This window comes from Dipteris shenzhenensis, chromosome 14 (assembly GCF_047967505.1).
Source record: "Dipteris shenzhenensis isolate YYH24624 ecotype China chromosome 14, Dip_SZ_1.0, whole genome shotgun sequence".
Classification (NCBI taxonomy): Eukaryota; Viridiplantae; Streptophyta; class Polypodiopsida; order Gleicheniales; family Dipteridaceae; genus Dipteris; species Dipteris shenzhenensis.
Genome location: NC_141609.1, coordinates 2617743 through 2645327, shown reverse-complemented (window position 1 = coordinate 2645327; position 27585 = coordinate 2617743). Strand labels below are relative to the sequence as shown.

The window sequence follows — 27585 nt, the reverse complement described above, 5'->3', positions numbered from 1 at the left end:
TTTTTAAGGTAATAACAAGGGTACAAAGGGATGTCTATGAATAAGAAAATTGATGTTAATTAAAAATGAACGAATAACTAGTATGTATATTTTTATGATAAAGGGATCTAGTTCTAGTGAAGATAAACGTGTAAAAACCATTTCCTAAAGAAATGTAATTTTTTAAATCTCTTGAAAAACACGCTTGAATAAACCTGCTCATAGGTTTTTGCTCGTAAAATTGACGCATCCATTATGGGATAATTCGCCCTCCCTTCTCTCTAAACGAGATGTGCCAAAGTACATCAGCAGAAGATCTCATTGTATGACACGTATACATCAGAGCCTGAGTTTGCAATCAATCAAAGAGAGACTTCTAAAAGGAGAAAGTAGGATGAATGTTAAGAACTTGGGTTTGCAGACAATCAAAGAGAGATTGCTCACCAGAAGATCTCACTGTATGACACGTATACATCAGAGCTTGAGTTTGCAGTCAATCAAAGAGAGACTTCTAAAAGGAGAAAGTAGGATGAATGTTAAGAACCTGGGTTTGCAGACAATCAAAGAGAGACTGCTCAGTGAGATCTTCTGCTGATGTACTTTGGGGCATGTACATCAGCAGAAGATCTCACTGTATGACACGTGCATCCCAAAGTACATCAACAGAAGATCTCATTGTATGACACGTATACATCAGAGCCTGAGTTTGCATACAATCACAGAGAGACTTCTACAAGGAGAAAGTAGGATGAATGTTAAGAACCTGGGTTCACAGACAATCAAAGGATTGTCTGCAAACCCAGGTTCTTAACATTCATCCTACTTTCTCTACTTTCTCCTTGTAGCAATGTCTCTTTGATTGACTACAAACTCAAACCCTGATGTATACTTGTCATACAGTAAGATATTCTACTAATGTACTTTGGCACATCTCGTTTTAGGATAGTTACTCTATAACATAAAGTTTCAAAATCTTCAACAACAAAAAAAGTGCACGCGCACGCGTGTGTGTGTGTGTGTGTGTGTGAGAGAGAGAGAGAGAGAGAGAGAGAGAAGGGGGGCGGATTATAATGATGTTATGATGACAAGGACCATGTTAACATCCGTGGGTGTGACAAATACAACCTAGAGAGAGAGAGAGAGAGAGAGAGAGAGAGAGAGAGAGAGAGAGGGAGAGAGATTAACATCTACGGTAGGCCTCACGAACCTATGGGACAAAGTGCCGAAAACACCAAAAGGAAAAAAACTCATACAAGCCACAAAGGGTTGGAGCAAAGGGCATGTGAAGGCCCTTGCTGAGTACTATGCTGAAATAAAGAGCTCAATAGCTCAAGCAAAATCAAATGCCAAAACATGTCGTATCATATCATATCATGTCATGTCATATCGTGTGCTATCTGAAGTAGAAAGAGAGCTGGTAGTGGGAGAGGATCTCATAATCCGAAACTCGGCACTATGGTGGCTCGTCTATGAGCAGTGAAGATTTCTCAGATCTGCGTCTGTCTAATCGTCTCACATCGTGGTGGCGGAGGAGGGCATGGTCTCCTCGGTCTCTGAACTCGCTGAGCTATGTTCAAAGTGACCTCTCGCCTTGGAAAGCCTTCTCTGAAGAAAGCGGTGATAGGTCGGACCTCAATCGAGTGTACTCTGGTCACCCTTCGTGTCACGGGTAGCCTCTACAATCCTCTCTCAGCAATCCATACCGCCCGCATATCAGCTAGCTCCTCCTCCACCCCACTATCTTGGAGCTGACTCAAATGCATAGAAATATGTGACATGCCGCTGTGTCTGGGTCAGCATTTGTATCTTGTGGTCTGGTCCCCTCCTACTACTCCCTGATCTGTCATAGCAAGGTCTCCCTATGGTGGCCTAGTTTTAGCTCGATAACGGACCTTTTTGGACATCCACACGAGTATTCCCATTCGGTCCCTCCCCCTCCCGTCAGCTCACTGATCGCTTCTACGTGTTACCCTATAAAGCTACTTTTCACGGGCATAGCTAAGGCCCAGGCATTAAGTGTGCTAAGGGTGTGTTCTCTAATAGACGCACGGGTAGGTAGAGAGGGATCCCAGATCGATCAAGCAACATCTTGTCTACGAGGGTCATAAGGAGAACAATCTCAAGTAGATAGAGCCTAATGTAGGCCTGGCCATGGAAGTGGATCAGTCGCAACAGTGGGCCGAACCCACTCCCAATCCTGATAAAGACAGTGGTATCATCCTCGGATCTCGTAGTAGGCTAGGCAAGCATAGAGAAAGTGCTCCTCTGCCTCAATCAATCCTAGCATGCCTAACATGTAGATTCGGTACTCTCTAGGTATACATTCTACTCTCCTTGTCTCAATCCTTAGCTGATCGGATGAAACCTGCATTTGCCCAATGGCGATCCTCAGTGTGTGTGAGACTCCCCTGTCCTCGAGATACTGGGGTATGATGATGAATCCCTCCTCCGAGACTCTCAAGAAATGGTTGCAGTAGAACTGCCTCTTGGTGGGAAGCTCCTGAGCTCCCCCCATAAGCCCAAGATGTCTATCTGTATGATACGATTAATCTCATCTCGTGAAATCGACTCAGGGGGTGCATCCATACTGTACTAAAAGGGAGGGAGCCTCTCCATCCAAATCTCGTGTCTGGCTAACCATGTGGATATACGTGCACACCATGTGTCTGCCGCGATCTCAGCTAGTCTTTTGGATGACTCCAGCGCCAGCCTTAGTAGTCTTGATTGGAGTGATTCTCAGACTCTGAGTGAATGTCACCGTCTCAAAGATGGCATCAATCTGTAGTGGTGTCATGGCAAACTTTGCCTGTACCATCTCATGTGGGACTGAGGGCTTGCTCCGAATCATCCTAGATCCCATAGTCACTTGTAGCTGCTCAAATATCCTCCACTCTGCTATTGGTAGGTCACATCCCCAGAAGGGTGTTGCATACATGGCAATCAACCGCACTAGTGTATCGAAGAGCCGGCACTTCGTCGGTGGATCTTGAAAGTGTGCCTGGGAGCACTGCCTCTCCAATCGGACTAGAGCACCTTGCCCTCGTATGGGTCGTGCATGGGCTACATGTGTCATAGTGAAAATGGGTCCTATGAAGACTGCTCCTAAATAGGTGTAGGACTACACTATCTCCACTGGCTCGTCTCGATAAGTGAAGCTGAGTCAACGGAGCACTGCATATGAGGTATTAAAGACCATAACCTTGGTCTTCCCAAGATTGATGGTCAGGTCTATCTGCAGAACAGCTCTAGGGCCTCCAAGTTCTCTGCAGCCCAAGGTTGATGGTCTTCCCAAGGTTGATGGTCACGTCTCTCTGTCTGCAGAACACCTCTAGGGCCTCCAAGTGTCTATGTAGCCCCTCTGCTGAGAATGAGATAAGGACTATGTCATTGGCGTATAGCAATATCTGTATCATGAGATGGCCAATAGTGATCCTTCACTCCCAGGCGGTCTATGAAGGAAGTGACCTCATCAATGTAAAGCCCAAAGAGTGTTGGTGATCTGGCTTTGTGTATCAGTACAATATTGGTAGTGCTCCAAGCATGTGAGAAACCGTGGTATACAGCCCGATTGAAGCCCGATTGAACATTGCCCGATTGAACATTTGTGCTAATGTGCAAAGTACTCAGTCCGTAGGCCATCATGTGCTCTCCAATTGTGTAATCTGCGAAGTGCTACTCATACATTCTATGTGGTAAACAAGTGGCAAGTAGTGGGCCTAGGCATAGACGACATATCCGGTGGTGTTTGCATCTGGGCATCATAGAGGGAACATGCATACGTGTGCCACACAACCAAGTGGCTTCCCCTCCAAAAGTACCCCATCCAGTGGTCGGGTCTCACTCCCATTGTATTTACATTGATGTGACCTAATCTCTCTCTCTCTCTCTCTCTGCCCCCATCCCCGCCCTGCCAACCCCCTCCATCCCCGTCCTTGCCAGTCGCCCTTGGCTACGTGCTCTCCGTGAGCCTTGGCGCCATAGAGGCCCCTCGCTACGCCATCGTTGCTGCATCGCCATCGTCACAGGCCCCCAGTGGCTTGCGACATCGTCACAGCCCCCCATGGGTTCTTTGTCACCGAATGACAGCTTTGCTGTGCCATAATCCACCCCTTTGCTTGACTCTCTTGCTCAGCAGCGCCAACTGGAGCTCCCCACGTCCACCTCTAGGATTTGATGTGGCTTGGCCTACGCCAAATTATAGGCTGTTGCGGGCTGCCCAAAGCTGTCGTGCAGCCTGGTGCACAGTGCACGACGCAGCAATAGCATCCTAGAGGTGAACGCAGGGAGCTCTAGTCAGCGTTGCTGAGTAGGAGGGTCGCACAGAGGGGCGGCCTATGGCACAGCAAAGCTGCTGCTCAGTGACGCAAGAACCCACAATGGGGCTGTGATGATGGCGCAGCTCACTAGGGAAGGCATGTGGCGATGGCGACGCAGCCTCGACGGCGCCAAGGCTCACGGAGAGCACACTACCAAGGGCGGCTGCCAGGACAGGGATGGAGGTCTCGTGTGAGAGAGAGAGAGAGAGAGAGAAAGAGAGAGAGAATATGATATGATATTACTAATGTCCACTCAAAGGTGAGTCCACGAAAACGTTACATGTAGCAGCTCTAAAATTAGATGTCAACAACAATAGTTCATGTGTTTGTGTTGCCGAGCATGCTTGCGAGCGTGTGTGCAATACCTCCTTGATGTGAGCTCCTATACCTGTGGTGGTTGGTCGAAAAGGATGAGAAGTTCATGTGTGTGGACATCTTTATTTCAAGTCTCCCTGATAGGGTCAACATGTAATGATATGATAATGAATTTGTTAGCGTCTATGGGAGGCAGAACTATAGACGGAGAGAGAAGGGGCTAGGGAGGGGGGAGAATGAAACGAGATGATGTCTATTGGAGAACCAACAGGGATCTAGGGATGGTTGTGTCAACGTCCACAGTAGCTGCATGCAATCTAAGAGAGAGAGAGAGAGAGACTTTTCTTATCAGGAGCTTGCTATGCATGGATCTGTGACAGCACCATGCTTTTGATAATACTGAGTATTCTGAATTTTATGAAGCTTGAAATTGCGACTCTTGATCAATGCTTAGAAACAGAGCTGTGAAACGATATAGGGTTCAGTTTTTGCATGGGTTTACTCAAGCTAAAGGACAGGTCAGATTGTGAATGACTGCCCAATGGATGCATTGGTTATTCACCGTAGTTATGTTGGGTCTCTTCAATACTCTTATCACAGATCGTTTAGGCACAAACAATTTTTTTGCTAACCCATGCATCCAGTTTTGTTCTTTTGATCAGATGACACAGAAGTCATTTCAATTGCAGGATCGTTTCTTTTGAACATTAAATCACATTGGAATCTATCTTCAGGTTTTCTTGTGTGTGTTGCAGCCCTTTTTCACTTTCAGATGGTAATATCAGATTCAGAAAAAATGCTGTAAATCCTCCCAATGAGAAGCCACTACTGATAAATAATATTATTGAATCTCGCAACCCTGTCCAAAAAACAAATCGAGTTAAAGACGATAGATTCATGCCAACATTTACACTTTTTTCAATGTAAAAAACTCCTAGATACAGACCCTTCCATGTGCTCACATCATGGGTGCGTGCGTGCGCGCGCGTGTGTGTGTGTGAGAGAGAGAGAGAGAGAGAGAGAGAGAGAGAGAGAGAGATTACCTCGATATCCAGGACTCCAGTGTGGATTTACAGGCCAGAAGTTACCCTCATTGGGATAGCCAGATTGTCCAGAAATATTCACCCAAGCAGGCACCAAATTTACTCCAAGACCAATTCCCACAGCAAATGTTGCAATAAAACGATTCCTGCGGGTTAAACCTTCTCTTAAGTTTAGGACATGTATTCCTGATACCACCACACTTGCAACTAGACAAGCTGTAATGGCACCCAAAATGCAGTTTGGAATTGTAATAAAGATGGCTGCAAATTTTGCAAACACTCCCAATAGGAGCAGCCACACACAGCAAGCATATCCTGCTCGCCGAGATGCACAACGAGACAGGGAAATGACTCCATTGTTTTGAGCATAGGTTGTCAATGGTATTGATGTTCCCAGCGCCGCCCAGAATGCATTCAAACCATCAGAAAGCAATGCACCTTGTATTGATCTTTCAAATTCAGGTCCTGGGCAAACAGTGGATGCAGCAGTTAAGAATCACATCATCAATATATACTGATCATTCAAGGGAAATTTGGTAGAGGTCCATCTTTGTATGGCTGTTTACCAAGTTTTTCAAGGTAGATCAGGACGTCATGGGCCCATATAGCCTTTTGATACCAATTTTACACCTGTATGCTGGGATATTCTATCTGACCATGTACAGGAATCATTGCCTTGTCTAGAAATCCGAACTAGTAGTTCCTAAACCTAAGTAAAATGAAACCGCTAACTGATTACATTATAAAAATGAATTTCTTAAAACTTTAAGCTTATTAGGTTTGCAGAGTCGAAACATATCTAAGGGTCTTCTGAATGTTAATGGCACACAGGAAATGTGCAAGGTCCCATCAACAACATTAATTTTTAACTAAACTAAGCAAGTGGTCCAAAACCCATTCTCTAGAATGAGCCTAAAAGTTAATACACAACATAATAGAGGGCTTTAAACCTCTCTTGTAAATAAACTATTTCTACAAAAAAGACAATCTTGAGAGGAGTGGACCTCTCCCTAGCTTTTATTTAAAGGTAGGAACAAGATCAATCCTAGACTTATCAATTCTTGGGAGTGGCGCTGACTGGCTGAGAGTACCCAACTAGGACTATCACTTTTGCATCCATAGTCAAAATTTCTCCTCTTTCAAGCAACTGAAGCTGCAACAGCTCCCCATCGCTTCCTCCCCCCCCGCTGCCCACAATCCCCTTCCTTGCCTATCTACCCCCCACTTCTTGACTGCCCTCTCCCCCCCCCCACAGCCTCCCTCGCCTCCCACCATCAGCCCCTCTCCCGTGCTGCTTCCCTCTCCTCCTCCCCCCTCTTCCCACTGCCTAATCCTACCCCCCTCTCCTCACCCATTTCCCCTCCCCCTCTGTCAGCTCCTCCGCGCCCTCCCTCCTCTCTATCATCCCCTCCTCTCTCAGCCCTCCCCTTCCCTCAGCCCCTTCCCATTATCTTAGCAATGGACACAGCATTATTTATTGTTTGAATCAACCTTCCGCCCTCGGTTGACAAATAGCCACCCATTTAGTCAATCCTCACCCACATCCACCGGCCACGACAACGTGCATTTTTTCCAAAGACTAGTTGTTGCAGCTTCAAAAGGATGTGGAGTTTGAGAGATTCACCACCCTCGTTGCACATATTCATGGGTCCCACCCTCCGGATCACAAGCTAGGGACAAGATGCTACCTTCGGACCTCACCCCACACCCTTCTAATATTCGAGGTTTCCTTCAAACGGCCTTTGACTCTCCTAGAGCTGTGAGCACAATTCTCAAAGCTAGTAAGATCTCCTTCAAGTTCAAGCTCTTCTCTTTAGGATTCGACCCTATAGAGGAGGACATGCAAAGGACTTCACTCCTCATCAAATTCCCAGGTCTGCCTCAGGTGTGCCATCGAGTTCCTAGCCAGGATCGGAGCTTCTTTTGGGCTTGTCACGGGGACGTGAATTTCTAAGCTTTAGGAATTTATAGTGATTGTCCTAGCCTCAAATTGATAAAAACAATTCAAAGGACACTTCAGTGGAATTAATTCCATGGGCCAAGGCAAGGATCTGAAGGGTAAAGAGGGGTAAAAATCCCTCTAGCTAAATCGGGCTTGGAGGCCACATGGCACAGGTGACGTGCAGGGCAAGCAAAGGCAGTTATTCCAAGATCAATTGGAGTGGGGGCCAAGCCAGTTGACGTCCAATCTTCTCCAGAGCAGCTAGCTTCACTAGGGAATCTCCTTTTTGCTGCATGCATGCTATCCACACCTTCCTAGAGCCCCATCTGAATCATTCCCTTCCCAAAAGCCTTCCAAGCTAGGCGCCTACCAAAATCAGGCTGTTTGGAGCTGCCAGGAAATTCATTTTTGCTTCCAGGAGGGAGAATCTACCGAGTCACATCTGCCAGAGGCCTATCGGAGCTGCTAGATCTGATTTCGCTGCTTCCAAGTCCACTCCAGGGTCTCCAGACTGAGGGTTTTCTGAATTCGCACCTGTTTGAGCTGCTCCAAGCTCCCAAAACTAGATGAAAGCAGTGTTCCAGCCTTCTTGGGTGCAAGGCTGCTACCAGATTCAAATCGCCTTTTAGGATTGGACTGCAAGGGTCCTGAGGGGTGGCAAAAGCAAATCGTTTTGCTTTTTCCACCTCTTCCAGGGCTGTTGCTGCTGATTTCGACTGCCAAACTGCTTGGGAACTGCTCTATATCAATTCTCCTACTTGCTTGTTGCTGCTCTAAGGTCTCTAGAGTCGTTTGTTCAGCTATCTGCCTTCCAGAAGCCCTACAGTTGTCTCAGAACCTTCATAGTTTCTTGCCTTGCTTGCAGCTGACCTTTCCATGAGCTAGGAACAGCCAAGGTTGGCTGTTTTGCTGGCCTCTGCCCTGCCAGGACTCCTTTGGAGCTACCAAGACAGTCTTGGCTGATTTTCTCTCCTGCCAAGACTCCTTTGGAGGGTTAGAACACATCAAACATATATAGACGAAAGGTACCTATGGAAAGTTGCACTGGATTGGGATGCCTTTTTGAGACTAGAACGGTTTGCATAGCAAGATGGAAGTGCCTGTGAATGGATTATTTGGTTGGCTGTTTTTGGTCGCATGCACGGGAGTACTTTTATTGTATTTTTGATGCCTTCTGAATAAAAGATAAAGAAATACTGAAAGGGGCGCTAAGTTTAGGGCCAATCTAGTGGCGCTAAGTTTAAGGCCAATCTGGTGTCTGGTGCAGAAATGGGCAATCTAGCTCCTCAATATTGCTTTGGAATTATTTAGTGTCGTGGATATTTTCTAAGTGGCTGAAAGCTAAGTATTTGCTGGTTGTTATCTGTTCACTGCCCTTTGGATGTCCCGAAGGCCGGTTTCAGTGGTTCCATTGCCAGGACATCACCATCTTTCTCAAGGGGGTGAGCCCATGGTTTCTTTGGGCCACAAAAGCAAATACTAGTTGCTGCAATTAATTTACAGCCAAGAGAATTTTACAGACATGGCACATAGCAGTGATCGGGAAGCCGACTTTGAGTCTTTTCAATACAATCCATGGTGGGACGAAGAAGAAGATCAGGATGATGAGGAACAATATGTTCCATCGGAGCATGCCACTAAGGGTTCCCAAGATGAAGCGAATGAAGTTGAATAGGAAAATGCTGATGCACAGTTCAGGGCGCATGAAAAAGAAAAAATAAAGGCAGCAGCCTAGCATGAAGCCTCTTGCCTGTGGTCCTAGTGGGAATGCCCATAATTTTCCATTTTTCAATTCAAGACAGCAAACTTTCCCTTAGTCTTCCATGCATTTAGGCTATTTTGGGGGAGGTTTAGTTTTTTAGGCTATGGTTGGACAGCCTGAGCAAAGACATGGGAATACCTGAAATTTTTCCTTTTGGATTTCAGCCTAGCATGCAGGGCTATCAGGGTCCGATGTTTGGTGGAATGCCTGTGGGGGTTAAAGGCCATTGTACCTTAACCTCGATTATGTACAATACTCAAACACATATATATATGGATGGCATAGAAGATTAGGGTGTTTTGCACCCACCAAAACTTGTGTGACTCTCTCTTCTGGCTCTCTCTCTCTCTCTCACCCTCTTCCATTCCGCTTCCGTTGTTGAGATCTCTCAACTGGTATCAAAGCTCGGGTGTTCTAGCTGAGCTCGGGTGTAAGCCTGGAGCCCGAAGTCTGTTGCTACAGCTCTGTGGGAAGAAGGAGAAGCTCCATTGGGTGTCTTTACTAGCATCCATATGTGCAGAGACCTTGCAGAAACCTTTGGAAAGTTCTCTGAGTGGTTTTTTGCAAGCCAGTAGGTGGTTTTGGAGGGCAAAAGACAATCTATTTTAGACCTGAGAGTATTGTGATGAAAATATCTTTCTTTAGAAGCTGAATCTTGCCCTGAGATCTAAAGCAAAGTTGTAGAATACTTTGAGTACTTCATTTTTCGTTTTTACATCTCTGTCATCCGAGTTTTCGGTGAAAAGTTACAGCTCCTGCAAAAAGTGAGGAAATTCAATTTTCTGCGCGGATTTCATGTGTTGGATCTCCATATCCATGCCACCAATTGCAGTTCAGACACTCCCAGTGGATTCAGAGCAGTCCAAAACTTCTACCTGTGAAGCTACTTCCGATTCCGTGAAGTTCTGAAGCTGTGTCTACTCCAATGTCTTCATTCCATCATTTTCTGTATGAGTGGAAACTCCACATCCGGGCCTCCATTTGTCGAGCTGTCTGTTCCGTTGGATCCGGGACTGCCTGAAACATATGTCTTCAAAGCTGCTTGCCATTCCATGAAGAATCGAGGGAGTTGTGATTCTCTGTGTTTTTCCGTCGTCTCTTTGAAGGAAATTTCTCAAAGTTTTTAAGACCTTCTCATTGATTGCTATGTGGCATTTTGGCTAAGGTTAAGTTTCCTAAGGTTCATTTTTGCAAAGAAATGCAAGGGTTGACTGGCTCTTACTCCATCCTTGGATGAGATTTTGGAGTTGTAACAGAAGAGAGATATTTGTAGATTGTCTTATTGAGTTTGATTATGTAGTGACGCCCATGTTTTGAGACATCCCAGGTTCTATTTTTACTAGCGGTCATTGCCGTGGGGCCATGATTTCTTGGATATACCTTATGCAGATCACATTGAGCCATGTGCGCTCATTTGTGGTTCGCATTGGGTTGCAATGGATGCTTTACAGGCCATTTGGATGCATTGCGATCCTTATTGGATGCGCTGATAGGGCCAGATTGCCTTGTGGGATGCTTTATTGATGGACATTTAGCACACAGATGCTATTTTATGCTGAGGGGCAGCTTTGACATATTGCAGTGGATGCACAGGTTGGATGCACAGGTTGTGCTATGATCTCTTGAATGAGACATTATTGATGCTTATGCCCATGGACGGTGTTTATGCTTGAGGCATTTGGCTCTTATTGGCATTATATTTGCCATTGTTTTGTCATTGTGGATTGACATTTTCTTTTGGGCCAGTTTTGCTCATATGGATGCATAGTATATGCACATGAGTCAAATGCATTTTTTGATGCTTTGAGCCTTGAGTTTTGGTGACACTATCCTTCATTAAGGCAGACATATTGGATGTACCTAGTATTTGGTGTGATTTCTCTCTTGCAGGTACTAGCAGTTGGGATTTTGTTTCATTCGCATCATGGCATACTCTTCCATGTCTGAAAAGGAGTTTTTTAGCATTAAAAAGTTTGATGGAACAAACTTTTCTTTGTAGAAAGAACAGATAAAGGATGTGCTTATTCAAAAGAAGCAGATTAAACCCTTGGCAGGGATTGAAGCTAAGCCTGTAGATATGTCTAAGGATGATTGGAATGAGTTGGATGCATTAGCAAAGTCTACTATTAGACTTCATCTTGCAGAGTCAGTTTATTTCACAGTAGTAGACTACGGAAGATTTGTGAAAGAAATTATGTGCTACTTACGAGAAGAAAACTGCCTCTAATAAAGTTTACCTCATGAAGAGGTTGTTTGAGTTGCAGATGAAGGAAGGGGTCTCCATTGCTTCTCACTTGAATGAATTCAATATTATTTTCCGCCAGCTTCAGGCTCAGAAGATGATATTTGTTGTGGAGACTAAGGCAATATTTCTCTTATGTTCATTGCCATCCTCATGGGATACCTTCCGTACAACTGTCAGTAACTCTGCACCTGGTGGAGTACTGAAGTTTGATGATGTTGTGGGTAGCTTGTTGGCCGAGGAGAACAGAGGCCGAGTATGTTGCAGCCATAGAGGGTTGCAAGGAGGCTATATGGCTTGATCAGCTAGTGAGATATTTGGGGATTCATACAGGTATACTGACATTGCATAGTGATTTCATGAGTGCTATTCAGCTAGCACGGAATCCGGTCTTTCATGCAAAGACCAAACACATTGAGGTCAGGTACCATTTTATCAGGAAGGTACTTGAGGACAAGCACATAAAGCTTGTCAAGGTTCATACAGATGATAACTCTGTAGATATGCTGACAAAGAGTCTACCTAGTCAGCGGTTTGAGTATTGTCGTGTATTGATGGGCATTGGATAGTATGCTCATTGGTTGTTCTCCCTTAAAGGCACATTGGCCTTTAAGTGGGAGGCTGTGGGGGTTAAAGGCCACTGTACCTTAACCCCGATTATGTACAATACTCAAACACATATATATATGGATGACATAGAAGATTAGGGTGTTTTGCACCCACCAAAACGTGTGTGACTCTCTCTTCTGGCTCTCCCTCTCTTTCACCCTCTTCCATTCGGCTTCCGTTGTTGAGATCTCTCAATGCCTAATATGATGTACGGTAATATTTGCACACAGCCATGGATGCAGGTTGTTATGCCTAGCATGATGGGAAATTTTTCTGGTATGCCTGGAATGAATGCAATATGACCAGGAACGGTCAATCCTACCATTAACAATGAAAAGAGTCCACCTACTTGTTATGCTCTAGCCGAGATAGCATGACCTCGGATAGATCGGTGGGCATTTTCTCTTAGATGACCAACTTTTGTAATAGTTAATGTGCGTAATTAAATGGTCAAGAGAAGTAACTGCCAAGGTCCTAGGTGAGGGCGGAATGGCATTGACTAGATAGTTCTGAGTGCTAAGGCCTAGGTGCACCTAAATGTGCAATAATGCCAAGGGGCAAGTGGATTTTAATGTGCCCCAAGAGAGGGGTAAAATGGTGCACCAAGTGGAGAGGCCAAAATGTTGACATTTGGCAAGGAGAACTATCTAGGGAATTGTGGGTCTCAGGGATAAGGACAATGAAAATAACGAAGAATATATACGAAATATGATGCATCAACGATTCCTGAGAGTTGGCTGGGAGGAATAATCTAAAGCCATCGCCCGTGACAATTAACACGACGAGGAGAGATTTATCTTGTGAGAAACGACGAGATAGGAAGAAAGACTTTTACATTTGGTATCAGAGCTTCGGTTAAGAAGAGAAGGGAAGGCTGCGTAATCAGACCAGCGTCGAGGGAAGAAGAACGTTGGTGGAAATTGGTTCGCAGGGTGGTCTGAGAATTCCATTCTACTAAAGTTTTCGTTCATCGTTCTTCAAAACCAAAATTTCGACGGGGTGGCTGTGACAATCCTTCGCCTTTCGTTCTACAACGTGAACACGCTCGCTCCGTTTCGCCATCACACAAGCGCCCACCTGCGTAAACCAACGACAAGTAAATATAGTAAGCAGCAAAGGGGCCACGGGTGAGGAACGTAACGGCGACCTTGAGTTGCAGGGAGTGAGTCCCGGGAGATCCTAGCTGAGAGCGGGATAGCGGAGCAGGAGGCGATGATGAATTATTGAAACGGAATGACGGCCATGAAAGACCCGAAGTTTTTTTTCAACATCCCTTGGGTTTGTTGATCAGCGCACACACGATAGCAGACTTCTCACTACCCACATAACCGGTGTCCTTCACATTGTCCTGAGATAACCGATGCAGATCTGGTTTAATCGAAAAAAAATATACAGGACTGTCGCCAGCACTTGGACCGGGAATTCTGAAGGGATTCGGTCTGTCAAGATTGCAAACCGTATATACAACAGGGCAGAGTCTTTTTGCGAGTTTCGAGGATATCCAGGGGGCATCTCTTTCCCTTTAGGATATATATTTCAAGTTTTCAGTTTGCAGTAGTTTGTTCCTGTACAGGAAGGGATTTTGAAGTGCTGTACTTTTGGAGTTTTCGCATAAGAAGAGAAGAAAGAAAATTTTTTTTAAAAAAAAAGGAGAATTTTTTTTTTTTTTCCCCCTTTTCAACAAATGGAGGCAGAAGGACAGAATTCAAGAGTGAATCCTAGTGGGTCTAGAGTACAGTCTACACAACAGATGTCACATCAGGCAGCACCTACATTGATTGGTAGGATTTCGATATTAGAGGATGCTTTGCAGCAGATTATGAACCAGCAACTTCAAGTGAATGCTGGTCAAAATGAGATTAGGGAGATGGTGCAAGCCTTGTCGGCTAGACCGTCTAGGATTGATAAGGGCAAAGCTCCAGCAGAGCCAGAGCCCAGTATACATTCCTTAGAGCGCGCAAGGGTCAAAGTACCTAATATCGCTAATTATAGACCGGAGAAGTACGTTGGTCAGATGACCGAGCGCAGCTCTGATGTGATCGAGGTTTGGTTGCACAAGTGGGAAGAAGCCTTCGCCATTTGTGAGATTAGATCCGATCTAAAGAAAATCCGCGAGGCCACACACCTGTTTATTGAGGCAGCGGACAGATGGTGGATAAAGCAACAGAAGGATCAAGTTGCTCCAACCACCTGGGAAGGGTTCAAAGCTGAATTCAAGAAACACTTTCTCCCACCTGATGAAGAGTCCCGAGCTTGGGATGCTTATAGAAATCTTCGTCAGAGGAGCTTGTCAGTGGTAGAGTACACTGACAAATTCAGGGAATGTGTCATGAAAATAACAGACCCTCTCCATATGTCGGTTCAGTTGAAAGACTATATCTATGGACTGAACGACAAGATCAAAATGGAAGTTCGGGCTAAATATGTGACTACACTAGATGAATCTATAGCAGTAGCCCTGAACTATGAGGATGCCAGAGGCAGATCGGGTGGATTTGTGCAAGCAGGGACTCAGTATGAGCACCCGAGAAAAGGGGGATTTCCGAGGAAATGGGTTTCAAAGACAAGTGTCTCGCAGCCAAGTGGCCAAACCAAGCAGGTGAAGCCGGTTGAGGGACCAGTAAAAACAAGTACCACCGTTGGGGTGAAAAGAAAGATAACTCCAATGGCAGCCCGGGCTTGGTCAAAGTTCTCGTTGACCCCTGAACAAAAAGAGAAAGCTAGAAAAGAAGGATTGTGCTTCGGCTGCCTTCAGCGACATCAGTGGAAGGATTGTCCACTGAATAAAGACCGTCGCACGGCTAATATGATAATATCTGAATGCAACGTAGAAATGCAGGAGAGTCCCAGTGCGGAACATATGCAGATGCAACTGGCAGGACCTTCTCAGAGGTTAGTACCTTGTTTGTTATGTGTATCTCTTGCTAAGTTAGTGACGAGTGCACCTGATAACATCCTATCTAAGCCCGCAGCAACGGGGTATACAGCCTTCAATGATACGGAGTTAATTAAAATGAAAGGGCAAGTGGCCAGTCATGATGTCATTGTGTTGTTTGACTCGGCGTCAACTCACAATGTGATTAACTCCAAGCTCGTGAAGAGGCTGAAACTAAAGACAAGTCCATCTGACTATGCGTATACAGTCAGGATGGCCGATGGAAGTTCAACTGAAGTATGGGACCAAAGGGTTACCCAGTTGGAGCTTCGGATTCAGGACTATGCTGAGAAGCTTGATTTTGAAATGACCAAGCTTGCTCATGCAGATATAGCCTTGGGAATGGCGTGGCATTCTAGGAAGAATCCAGCCATTGACTGGAAAAAGCACGTATATCAATTCAAGATGAATGATGTGCTTTATGTCTTACGAGGTGAAAAAGATATACCTCAGGGACCGTTGGTTTCCGTGATGGAAATCAGAAAAGCTCAAGTAGAGTTCTTATTCCTTTGCACAGCGTCGGTAGAGCCGGTGGATGATTCTTCGGCTAGCACTGATGTTACGCAAAGTGGTGAGATGGCCAAGCTGGCTAATCTTATAACAGAGGAGTTCTCTGAATGTTTTAGGGATGAACTACCTTATGGGTTACCTCCAGAGCGGAAAGTTCAGCATAAGATTGAACTGATCCCGGGGGCAGAACCTGTAAATAGACCTCCCTATAGAATGAGTTTTGCTGAAGAAGCGGAGGTGCGTAGGCAACTGGAAGAATACCTCAAGTTGGGGCAGATTCAACCAAGTTTCTCACCTTTTGCTTCGCCAGTGATATTAAAGAGGAAAAAGGATGATACGTTTCGCCTCTGTATAGATTACAGAGCATTGAATAATATCACTGTTAAGCACAGGTATCTGATGGCTCGGATTGATGATTTGCTAGATGCGTTACATGGAGCCGTGATTTTCAGCAAGATAGATCTTAAGTGCGGCTACCATCAGATCCGAATTAGAGCCGAGGATGTGCATAAAACCGCTTTCAGGAGCAGGTTTGGTCATTATGAGTTTTTGGTAATGCCTTTCGGACTTACCAATGCTCCAGCGACCTTCGTCATGCTTATGAACGATTTACTACGTCCGTATATCGGAAAGTTCGTAGTACATTTTATTGACGATATCTTGATATTCAGTAAAAGTGTTACTGAGCATCATGAACACTTAAGAATAGTGTTCAGTACTTTGAGGAAAGCCAGTCTCTATGTGAATAAGAAGAAAACTATACTGTGTATGGTTAGGCTTGGTTAGGCTTGAGTATTTAGGGTTCATAATTACTCCACAGGGGGTAGAAATGGATCCGAAGAAAGTGGCTGCGATACTAACTTGGCCAATCCCTCAGAGTCTGACCGCGTTGCGATCATTCTTGGGATTTGTCCAGTTTTATAGAAGGCATATCAAAGGATATTCCGGAATAGAATCGCCATTGACTGATCTAACCTCAGATAAAGTACCCTTTATTTGGGGACAGAATCAACAAGAAAGTTTTAACACCATAAAACAAGCTGTGGTCACAGGACCGGTGTTAAAAATAGTTGATCCCCAGAAACCGTTGTTCCTAGAAACCGATGCAAGTGGCATTGCGGTAGGAGCAGTTCTCCTTCAAGAGGGAAGGCCAGTAGCCTTTGAAAGCAAGAAGCTTTCTCCCTCTCAAAGGAATTGGCCAACTCATGAATTGGAGTTGTATGCAATTATCCATGCTTTGAAAACATGGAGGCATTATTTGTATGGTTCAGAGTTTTATGTGGATGTGGATCATGATACTCTGAAACATTTTTGTAAACAGCCTGACTTGAGGGGCCGCCAAGCTAGGTGGGCAGAGCTCATGCAGGAGTTTAATCTAACGATTCGGTACCGAAGAGGAAAAGACAATAAGGTTGCTGATGCGTTGTCTCGCATTATGCACAACCTGAGTTTCACGGTATTAGAGAGTGCTCTAATGACCGAGATAAGAGAAACTCAAAAGGTGGACGAGTTTGTCCAGAGCTTATGGCCTAAGGCTCATGTGTTAAAACCCGGGGAAAGTGAAAAGGATGACCTGGCATCCAGAAAAGGCCAAACTTATGCAAGATATACCATAAGGGATGGTATGCTAGTTAGAAATGGCAAGGTTGTAGTACCTGGTCAGAATGATCTCAGGCAGAGAGTCATTCGACAATGCCATGATAGCCCGTGTGCGTGACATCCAGGAGTCGAGAAGACATATGATCTCGTGAAGCGAGATTTCTTTTGGCCAAGGATGAAAAAGCATATTCATGAATATGTGACACGGTGTTTCTCGTGTCAGGTAAGTAAGGCCGAGCGGGTGAAGCCACCCGGACTTTTACAGCCCTTGGAAATACCACTAAGTAAGTGGGAGAGCATTTCCATGGATTTTATTGTAGGGCTACCTGCAACACAAGGAGGATATAATTCTATCCTTGTGGTGGTTGATCGTCTAACCAAGATGGCTCACTTCATTCCGACTAGAGAGTCTGTTAGTGCCCCGCAAGTGGCGGATTTGTTCATTAGACATATATTTCATCTGCATGGATTGCCTAAATCCATAGTGTCAGACCGAGATGTCAGATTTACCGGTCATTTCTGGACAGCGGTATTCGAGACACTAAGGACTGAGTTAGGAATGAGTAGTGGGGATCATCCTGAGACGGATGGTCAGACGGAAAGAGTCAACCAAACTTTAGAAGATATGCTGAGGGCATATGTGTCGTTGAGGCAACATACATGGGAAAAGTGGTTGCCATTATTGGAGTTTGCCTACAATGATAGGAAACATTCATCTACCGGGTTCAGTCCGTGTGAGCTGAACTATGGTTATAGACCAGCCAATCCAACTATAGTTGGAGTACCTCAGAAAGTGCCTAGTGCCGCGAACTTTGTAGTTCAGATGCGGGAGATGCTAGCACTTGCGAGAGCTAATATCCGCCAGGCTATGGATAGAGCCAAGGTGTATGCGGATGAAAATCGGTCTATAAGAGTATTTGAAGAAGGAGAAAAAGTTTTTCTCAGAATTCCTTCGCACTCGAAGTCGTTGACTTCAGGAGAGTGTGCTAAGTTATCACCTCGATACTGTGGGCCGTGGTTAATTCTAAAGAGAATAGGAAGTGTAGCCTATAAATTAGAATTGCCACAGGGGTGTAAGGTGCACCCGGTTTTTCATGTTTCGCGCTTAAAGAAATTTTTGCGTACAGGTGACTCACTAATCGAAGGTGTGGTTTTGTTTCAGGAGATAGAGGATATTGCAAAGCGCCAACCAACAAGAATCCTGGACCGAGGAACAATGCAGATACGAAATCGGAAGATACCCACGGTGTTGGTTGCATGGCATGGTCAGCCTCTATCAGAAGCTACCTGGGAATCCGTATACCAGTTACGGAGAGCGTTTCCAGATTTCATCATCCAGGACGCTGATGCTTGAAGAGGGAAGGAATGTTATGCTCTAGCTGAGATAGCATGACCTCGGATAGATCGGTGGGCATTTTCTCTTAGATGACCAACTTTTGTAATAGTTAATGTGCGTAATTAAATGGTCAAGAGAAGTAACTGCCAAGGTCCTAGGTGAGGGCGGAATGGCATTGACTAGATAGTTCTTAGTGCTAAGGCCTAGGTGCACCTAAATGTGCAATAATGCCAAGGGGCAAGTGGATTTTAATGTGCCCCAAGAGAGGGGTAAAATGGTGCACCAGGTGGAGAGGCCAAAATGTTGACATTTGGCAAGGAGAACTATCTAGGGAATTGTGGGTCTCAGGGATAAGGACAATGAAAATAACGAAGAATATATACGAAATATGATGCATCAACGATTCCTGAGAGTTGGCTGGGAGGAATAATCTAAAGCCATCGCCCGTGACAATTAACACGACGAGGAGAGATTTATCTTGTGAGAAACGACGAGATAGGAAGAAAGACTTTTACACTACTGTTGGTAATGTTATGCAGCCTCCGTATTTATAGGCACCTGTCTATGACAATCTTACACCCAGGGGCAAGTAGAAGGATTATACAGCGGGTGGTGCAGCTGTGAAAATTGACACCTTTAATGGAAGTCAAGATAGGCTGAAATCTCTCACGTTTATACAACAGTTTGATGCAGCCTACTTAGGTGGGAATTTCATTGAGTCCTCAAAAGTCAGAAAAGCGGCCGCTTTCTTGAATGGTAATGCTCTACAATGGTGGACCAATCTCGCGACTTGGGTGGAATTCAAGCAGGTTATTTCAACTGCATGGTTGATTACTACCTTTGAAGTCGACATTATGACTGCCTAGCATAAATTGGATGCTGATAGTTGCCGCAATCCGGAAGAATACAATAAAAAATTTTGGGAAGCACTATTGCCAGTTAGTTCCTATCGGCATGTTCCATTGTCTGAGTAGATAGAGAAATATTGATGTGGATTGCCGAAAGAAATTCAGGATTTTTGCACAAAATCAAAGGTATCAAACACGTCTCAGCTGATAGAAAATGCCAACACAGCTTATGCTTTATTACAGGGAAGGGCAAGTGGCTTTAAGGGCAGCCAAAAGGCAGAGTTCAAAAAGAAGGAGAAGTTCGGTAAGCCTTACAAAGCTACCTTTGTTGCAGGACGTCAGTGTGTTTTCAGGTCACGGCCCATGAGGTTGACAAAAAGTTTAGAGAGCAAAATAAATGTTTTTACTGCAGAGAAGAGGGCCATCAGGTGCATGGATGTCCACATAAGAAGAAAAGAAAGCAGCTCATGAAGGAAAAAAGTGAACAGAAAGAAGTACCGAAGACTGATAAAAAAGGGCAAAAACCGTCTGTTGGGCTTGTGTCTGACATGATCAATGAGAAGAAACAGGAGGATGACATAAAGCATGGGAAAAAGTACATGACCAGACAACTTTATTTTTCTTTGAACTAGGTGTAAAACAAATTTCATCTCTCCCAAAGCGGGGGTTTCCATTTTTTGAGCGAAAACCCTCGAGCGACGAGCGGACAAAAAGTGAACGAGTCAAAATATGTAGTCTCAAATCATTTTTGGGGAGCACAAAATTCCAAATTATTTCAAGGAATATGTAAGTACATATGAAATATTCAAAATAGAGATAGATATATAATATACCTTCATATAATGTACATATATAATGTCCACGTGGTGACTTTCAAATATCTTTTTTCTTTCTTTCACCGTTAGAGAGATCATGAAATTTTGAGCAAATGTCATCTTTACAATTCCTCAAGATGAGCTAAGAAAAATATATAACCCCTTTTTAATAGACCCTCCAAGTGTATTCTACCGGAGGAATATGGTTTGTTGCCCCAACCCTATTCCGCTGATGGAATACCCTTGGAGGGCCTACAAAGAAGGGGTCATAACTTTTGCTCCTTAGCTTGGATTAAGGAGCTGCAAGAAGGAAAAATGTTTAAAATTTCATGATCTATACAATGGTAGGCTTAAAGATATAATTTTGAGAGGTATAGAAGAGATAAATTGGGAATTTCAAGATGTATATGAGAGTAACACCTTCTCCGTAATTCACATTATGGTACGAAGTTCTAAAGGAGCCACATTTCCTTAAAAGTACTTAGGTTTGGAGAATTGGGAACATTTTGAAAATCCCTCCCTTGCCTGCCCATATTTTGATAATGTAGTAGAGATGAGTTTATGATCGATTATAATGGCTTGAAGTATGAGGGTTTTCAATATCTCTTTCCTACTCATCCAAGGAATATGGTATATATTATTACATGAGAGCTTTTTTTTTTTTTTGGCAAAGAAAGGAACCTTCTATTAATGCTTAAAAGACTTCATACAAAACAACATTTCCCAAGGTGCTAAGTATGGAAAAAACCGGAAAAGGCTGAAAGAAAAGAACCAGCCTGTTCCAGAGAAATCCAGCTCACTGCCTAGGGGATCTCTAGTATTGGGGCTAGCAACCAAGTGGGGGGACTATACAACAAGTGAATCCCTCGCGGAGTGAAGATGCAGAAAACTCCTATAGGCCAAGCCTTGCAGAATAAAAAACGCCTCTCAATAGTCGCTCTAGAGCCTGGAGTCCCATGCTCCCAAGTGGAGCGTAGAGTGTAGATGATATCCTGTCAGATGGCGACCATGGTAGCCGAAGGTGGAACCGGATGCTCACCCATAACGAGACTACAACGAGCCACCTAAATGTTCCACGCAGTGATACTAGCTACCACCTCCCAAACGCTGTCCTCCGAAGGAGAAAGGGGTGCTAGGCCATCAGAAGGGATTGCCTCATGGAGTGCTATCCTCTGAACGCTCTGACCCTGTATCCAGTAGGCTGGGGAGATCTCATCAATCTGGACCGCGTGTCCTCCCTCAGTTAACCAAGCCACCATCCCCCAGGTGTAGTCCCTCTGAAGACTCTGCATACGGGTCATGATCCTGAGGGCTCCCATCCAGATCCTCGCTGCTCTGCGACAGTTCCAAAGGCAATGCGGGATCCGCGTCTGCACTGTGACTTAGATGCGGCTTTAGACGCGGATTTAGATGCAAAGCAAAGAATACAGAAAGTGAAAAATTGGTGCAGACTGATAAATGTACATCACTGCTTTCCTAACATTGCCCATGATTACCAAAGCACGTAATTTTAACAAAAATATCAATGCTTTTTGGCAAACTCACATATACAAAAATAAAGTGAGGTGAGGAGAATGAGACAATATGTAAAATAGTTTTGCCAATATCAATGATCGGCTACGGTTCAATCTCATCCTCAATGAGATTAACCCTTGCCAAACTATCTACTTCAAAATCCAAATCAGTGTTGAGATCTACAAATACATTCAACCCACTACTACTTGTGCTACTCATGTGCTCATCGAAATCAGCATCACCAATGGTAGGCTCGTCCTCACGGGTAATGGCCTCAATATCTGTATCTCCTATCTCATGATCATCCTCCTCTCTCGTATCACGGTCATCATCACCTCCATGGCCATGATCATCCTCCATACGCTCCATATTAGTAAATGTACTATACATCACTTTGGAACGTGGCGTAATAGGGTAATTATTATTGTCATAATTCAAAGTGAAATAAAAATTCAATGTTAGTTTCACCATACGCACCCTTTGCAACAATGGCACTGCCCCTCCACTCGCATCTGCTCCAACCATGGTCTGATGGGCAAGCCTCCGTGGGTGTAGGATATCTTTCTCGGCCGCAGACTGGACCATAACCGCGCCCAAAACCTGGAACGGACATCCTAGGGCACTCTCTAGGCCACCCAATGCAGCTCCCTCGAGGGGGTCCACCTCAAAGAGTCCATCTGAAGCCTCCTGCCAATCCGTGTAGTGTAGGAAAAGAAGGGCATCTCGTCCATCTGCTTGGCAAGGCCGCCCCTGGAGGGCCAGAACCACTCTCCCAGATCCTAGTGGACCTCCCTCAAGGGTCTACCCTCCCACAGCCAAAGGCGTCATCTACGGTCATCTTGCTCTGAGATATTGGGAGGATCAATGTGCCACTCCTTCCCTAAACGTCCCACCACTCTGATCATCTGCCAGTGAATCCCATCAAGACTCCCATCCATCTCAGGGTCTCTCTCAATGAGTGGATGAAGTAGGCCTCCAGGTCCTACATGGAAGAAGCCGAAGTGCATGCTACCTCTCTTCATCATCATCCTTAAGGGGGCACCAGTTCTAGAAAACTGCCCCAACCAAATGCTATCCCTCCAAACGCGAAGTCCCTCCCACTAGGACTCAGGGATGGCTAGGTCAATCTCTCTCATCCACTGCCCTGCCCCTCGCAGATGCGCTACGACGCCAAGCCTCGCCTCTGCCTCCATGGGTAGTCTGCTCCATCTGCCAAAAGACCCAGCCGGACCACTCTCCCACTATGCCCAACCAATGTGTGTCCGCTGTCCGAGCATACGCCCCTCTTGATCTCGGATCTCTGGGTGCCACATAAGGGGCTGATGCTCAAACTCCTCTGCATCTGGGCCGAGCACGAATGAGATCCCCTACTGGTCTCTGCCAGACTCTGTGAAGGCTTCTCATCAAGGGGAAACCCTTCCCTATAAGGGGGGCCTTTGAGAAGATCCACTTGTGTGAAGGCTACCACTGTCCTCGGTGCGTGGGGTGTTCATGAGAAGACCTTGTTGTAAGAGGAGCTTCCAAGGCTCTGCACCTGGGGTGAGGCCGCGAACAACCAACTTGCTCAGGAGGGCTTTGCTCTGCATCTCCGATCTATGATACCCAAGGCTCCCAGTGCCTGCGGCATGATCACCCTCTGCCAAGCGACCCGAGCTCTAGGATTCCGCGTGCCATCCAATCCTACCCAAAGGAAGTTTTGAACCAATTGTCGGAGCTGCCCAATGCATCCTCTGTGAAAGCACTAGCAAGAGGCGATATACCAGGCCGTGGCAAGAAGGACCTGGTTTGCCACTAAGGCACAGCCTGCTAGGGAGAGCTTGGCTAAGCTCTAGTAGAGAGGCTTGCGCCGAACACTCTCAAGGACCGGGGCCGATCTGTTGCTCTGCTGTAATGTCAATATCAACCTGGCCTCCGAGGTATCTAGCTATCTGACCCCGCGGTATCCATTTGAAGCCAAAGTCACTCACGAATCTCCTGTGTCTCCTCATAGCCCGTGAAGAAACCTATAGACTTTGTCCAATTGATCCGCACACCCGAGGCCTCGCAGTAGATAGCTAGGGCTCCCCTGACTCTCTCCAAACTCGCTATGGTGCCCTCAACATACAAGGCCGTGTCATCTGCAAACTCGGAGTCAAGCAGTTCCTCCTCATGTCTGATTGGGAGCCTCAACCCTGTGAGGCCCACCACCTGTGATCTCAAGTAGTAGCCCAAGTCCTCTGCCACGAACAAGAAGAGGAAGGGAGGGAGTGGGCAGCCCTGGCGGACCGAGCGAGAGAGAGGAAAGGCCTCGCTTGTGTGTCCTCTAATAAGCATCTAGCTAGAGCTCCCCGCATAAAGCGCAAAAACTCCTATGACCCATCTATTTGAGAAACCCAATCTCCGCATAGTGCCCTCTAGGGAGGACCACTCCACCCTGTCGTAGGCCTTCTCAAAATCCAAGAGAAGGACGGCCAGCAGCTGTGACTCCTCCCTAGACCAATCCACTATCTCCCAGAACGTTGTCCAAGATGTTGCGCTCCTCAATGAACCCTGTCTGTGTGTCATGGATAATGTCAGTAAGATGGGGCCGTAACCGCAAGCTCAAGACCTTGGCGAGGATCTTGAATGTAGTATCAAGCAAAGTGATCGGTCTCCAATGCCGGATGTCTGACCTATCTCCCCCTTTCGGGATCAAACAAATCCACCCCCTGCTCAAGGACTGAGGGAGGGAGCTTGTGTCAAAAATCTCTTGGCATGCTAGTTGGAAAGGGGTGGAGATAATCTCCCAGAAGTTCCGGAAGAAGGCCGGAGTCAAGTCATCCTCGCCAGGACACTTCTGGGTCGGGAGAGCCTTGAGGGCTTCCTAGGGCTCCTCATCCATGAAAGGCTCCTCCAACTTGCTGCATAAATCCTGCGAGACTACTATCGGAACGTGATCCCAAACTACCTCTCAGGCCACAATACTAGCTAGAGTCATTCTCTCTGTCTGAAAGAGCTGGCTGTAAAATCCTATGGTCACGTCTAAAATCTCATGCGGGTTAGTGTCCATGATGCCTTGCAGATCTCGGAGACGCTGGAAAGAAAAAGAAAGAAAGTTTATTAACGTCCACTGGAGACCAAAAGGTCTATGGGACAGCAAGAAACCCTCTAGTACATCTGCTTTAGGGAGGGCACATGGCAACTCCCAAGGAGTGCAAAAAGCAACCCCAATTATTTAGAGTACCTACATGATATTCTGGAAGAGTAAACAGCCATACATCAGTTTAAGATTGAGAGTCTTTTGGTTTTGATTTAAACTCGCTGATTAGTGCTACCCCTTCACGGTAAATTGCCCATTTTCCATCCTTTCTGGCAGCCCTGACTTTAGTTAATTCAGTTGCCTTAATCTTGAGTTGAGTTTGTGTAAGCTCCTCTGCTATCCATACTTTGGTGCCCTTCAGCTTGTAAGATTGTCGAAGAAGCTTGATCCGCATATCTTTTGACTTTAGTGTAAGGATTGCATGACCTCTATAGTGCAAAATAGAAGTTGGCCTAGAGTTGTCATCATCCTGCTCATCATCATTCACCCATTCAATGTTGGGCAAGCTTGATTTGATCTTTGTCAATATTTCACTATATGGGGAGGCTGTACGAAAGGAACGGTACTGGAGAGGCTATACGGGAAGGTACGAAAGGTACGACAGGAGAGCTACGGGAGGCTGCGTACGGAAGGTACGGAAGGTACAGAGAGAAAGAAAGAAAGAGTGATAGGAGAACTCAGCCTGCCGAATCTCCGTGTCCTGAAGCTCAAGGTCCTGAGAACTCAAGAGTGATAAGAGAACTCAGCCACTGAGAACCTGGGTCTTGCTCCCTGAGCCGCTCTATGGAGGCGAGGTCTCTCTTCAAAGACTGCTCACGCTCCTGAAGAGTCCTCTGCTGGTTTGGTTCAGTGGGGTCATCCTTTAAAACTGATCCCCTAGAGATTCTTTAGAATAGGGTCATTGGTTCCTTTGCACTAGGGTCATGGTGTGCCATCTAATCCCCTAGGGGCATTAAAAATCCCACGCCTCATTTTGCTTAGGTGTCTGCTGGTGGCCTATCTGCTTGCCTTGTGTCGCCTCTGGAAGTCCCTGGAAGGCCCTGGAGCCCTTTCTTTCCCTTCCTTGCTGATTTGAGACTTCTCCCCTACCAGAGCAGCCTCATTCTCTTCATGATGGCGGATTTCTGCAGCTCTCCCTTTGCTTGCTGAACTGGAATTTCATGCTTTCTTCACGACTTGGTGTCCTCTATTGTTGGCATGCTTCTGGGACCTGGACACCTTCATTCTGGGCCACTTTTGAAGCTGTTTTCAACTTTCTTCGCGACAGAACTTCTTCTTTTTTGCATTTGAAGTCATATTCATGGGCGCCTCTCTTCCTGCTCCTCCCTGGTGCAAGGCGCACTCAAAACGGAGCTGTTTGTGGGCTGTAAACTCTGTTCTGGTGGACGCATTCATGGCTGATCTGCTACAGCTTGCTGGACGCACTCTTCTCTGATCTTTTCTGGTGCTGGAAGACACTCCTAGGCAGCTCCCTCCTACCAGAGTCTGTTGTTCGCTTCTCATCCTACTTCTGGAGCTGTTTCGGGCTGAAATAGGCTCTTTCTATTGGCTGAGTTCTCATCTTCCTTCTACACTCTTTGCTACAGCCATTCCTACTAGGTTGGATGCTGTTGGCCCGGGAGAGCATTGGGGCATTGGTTGTGATACTCTCTTCCTGGGGGTGCAGTGGTTGGCCTTGGGCTCGGGCCTTGGGCTCAGTAATGGCTTGGAAATGGGTAATGCATTGCTTGGCATGTTGTCAGATTGGTCTACTTGTGATTATGCATGTCTACTGAAAGGAACCAAGGTAATAGCACTCGGAGTTGGTCACTAGCATAGCCACGGGTTGGCATTGTACTAGGTTGCACTTGCGGGTGAGCTCATGACGGGAGTCCCTTTGTATCTTTGAGCTAACCGGTTTAAATAAAAACCGCAAGGGGCGCCAAGTGTTGGGGCCAACAGATGTCACTCTCTATGTTTCTGAGTAGGGGCATTCTAGCCTCCCTTGTCTGGAATGGTTCCATGATGCTGTGTAGTGAAGTTCTATGCTTTGAGTTTGGTTTGTGAACAAAGGCAATCAATTAAGTTGGTTGTATTTTCATCTTTGTGAGATAGTAGAGACAGATACACTGCCCTTAGTAATCTAAGGCCGGTTACACCCTCGGTGTGAAGATGTGGTCTAGGATGGAATGCTATCTCCGAAATCCTGCCTGTCCTAGAGCACGCTACCCATGTGCCTCTGTGTGACTGCTGATCTCTCTCTCTAGTATAGATCCATAGATCTTGGTCAGAGTGTGGCCAATCATGAGAGTGCGGTAGTTCCTAGTGTCCATGGGGTTACCTACCTTGTGTATTGGGACGATGGTGATAGTGCTCCAAGAGGGTGGAAAGCCGTGGCATATGGCGTGGTTGAACATTTGTGCTAGGATCGGGGCCAAAACCTCGTGCCCGTGTGCGAAATGCTCCGTCCGTAGCCCCTCATGATCCTGTGCTCTCTGGTTATGTAGCCGACGGAGTGCCGCCCGCACATTCTGTGCAATGAACAAGTGACAAGTGGCGGGTCTGGGCATAGCGGACATATCAAGTGGTTCCTGCATCGGAACATCATAGAGAGAGCATGCGTATGTGTGCCAAACACCTAGGTCTGTGATGGGGATAGGCGGCTTACTCTCCGATAGGAGCCCCCATCCGATAGTAGGATCCCCTCCTCTAAATGAACTAATCACCTCGTCCATCCTATGGGTGAGGAAAGCTCGCCGCTTGCGGCGTGTTAGCCGTCGTG

At 45.9% G+C, this 27585-nt stretch overlaps 1 protein-coding gene across 1 annotated transcript in view; it reads right to left on the bottom strand.

Annotated features, from left to right (window-relative positions):
* Positions 1-4936: 4936 nt before the first annotated feature.
* Positions 4937-27585, bottom strand: part of LOC147894064 (uric acid-xanthine permease-like) — a 91192-nt gene continuing 68543 nt past the window's right edge. Inside the window, exons 11-12 of the mRNA XM_087384631.1 lie at positions 5654-6118; positions 4937-5469 (exon numbers count right to left, since the gene is read on the bottom strand). Of these exons, the coding sequence (XP_087240757.1) occupies positions 5318-5469; positions 5654-6118 (617 nt within the window). The 3' untranslated portion in view covers positions 4937-5317. The remainder of the gene's footprint in view (positions 5470-5653; positions 6119-27585) is intronic.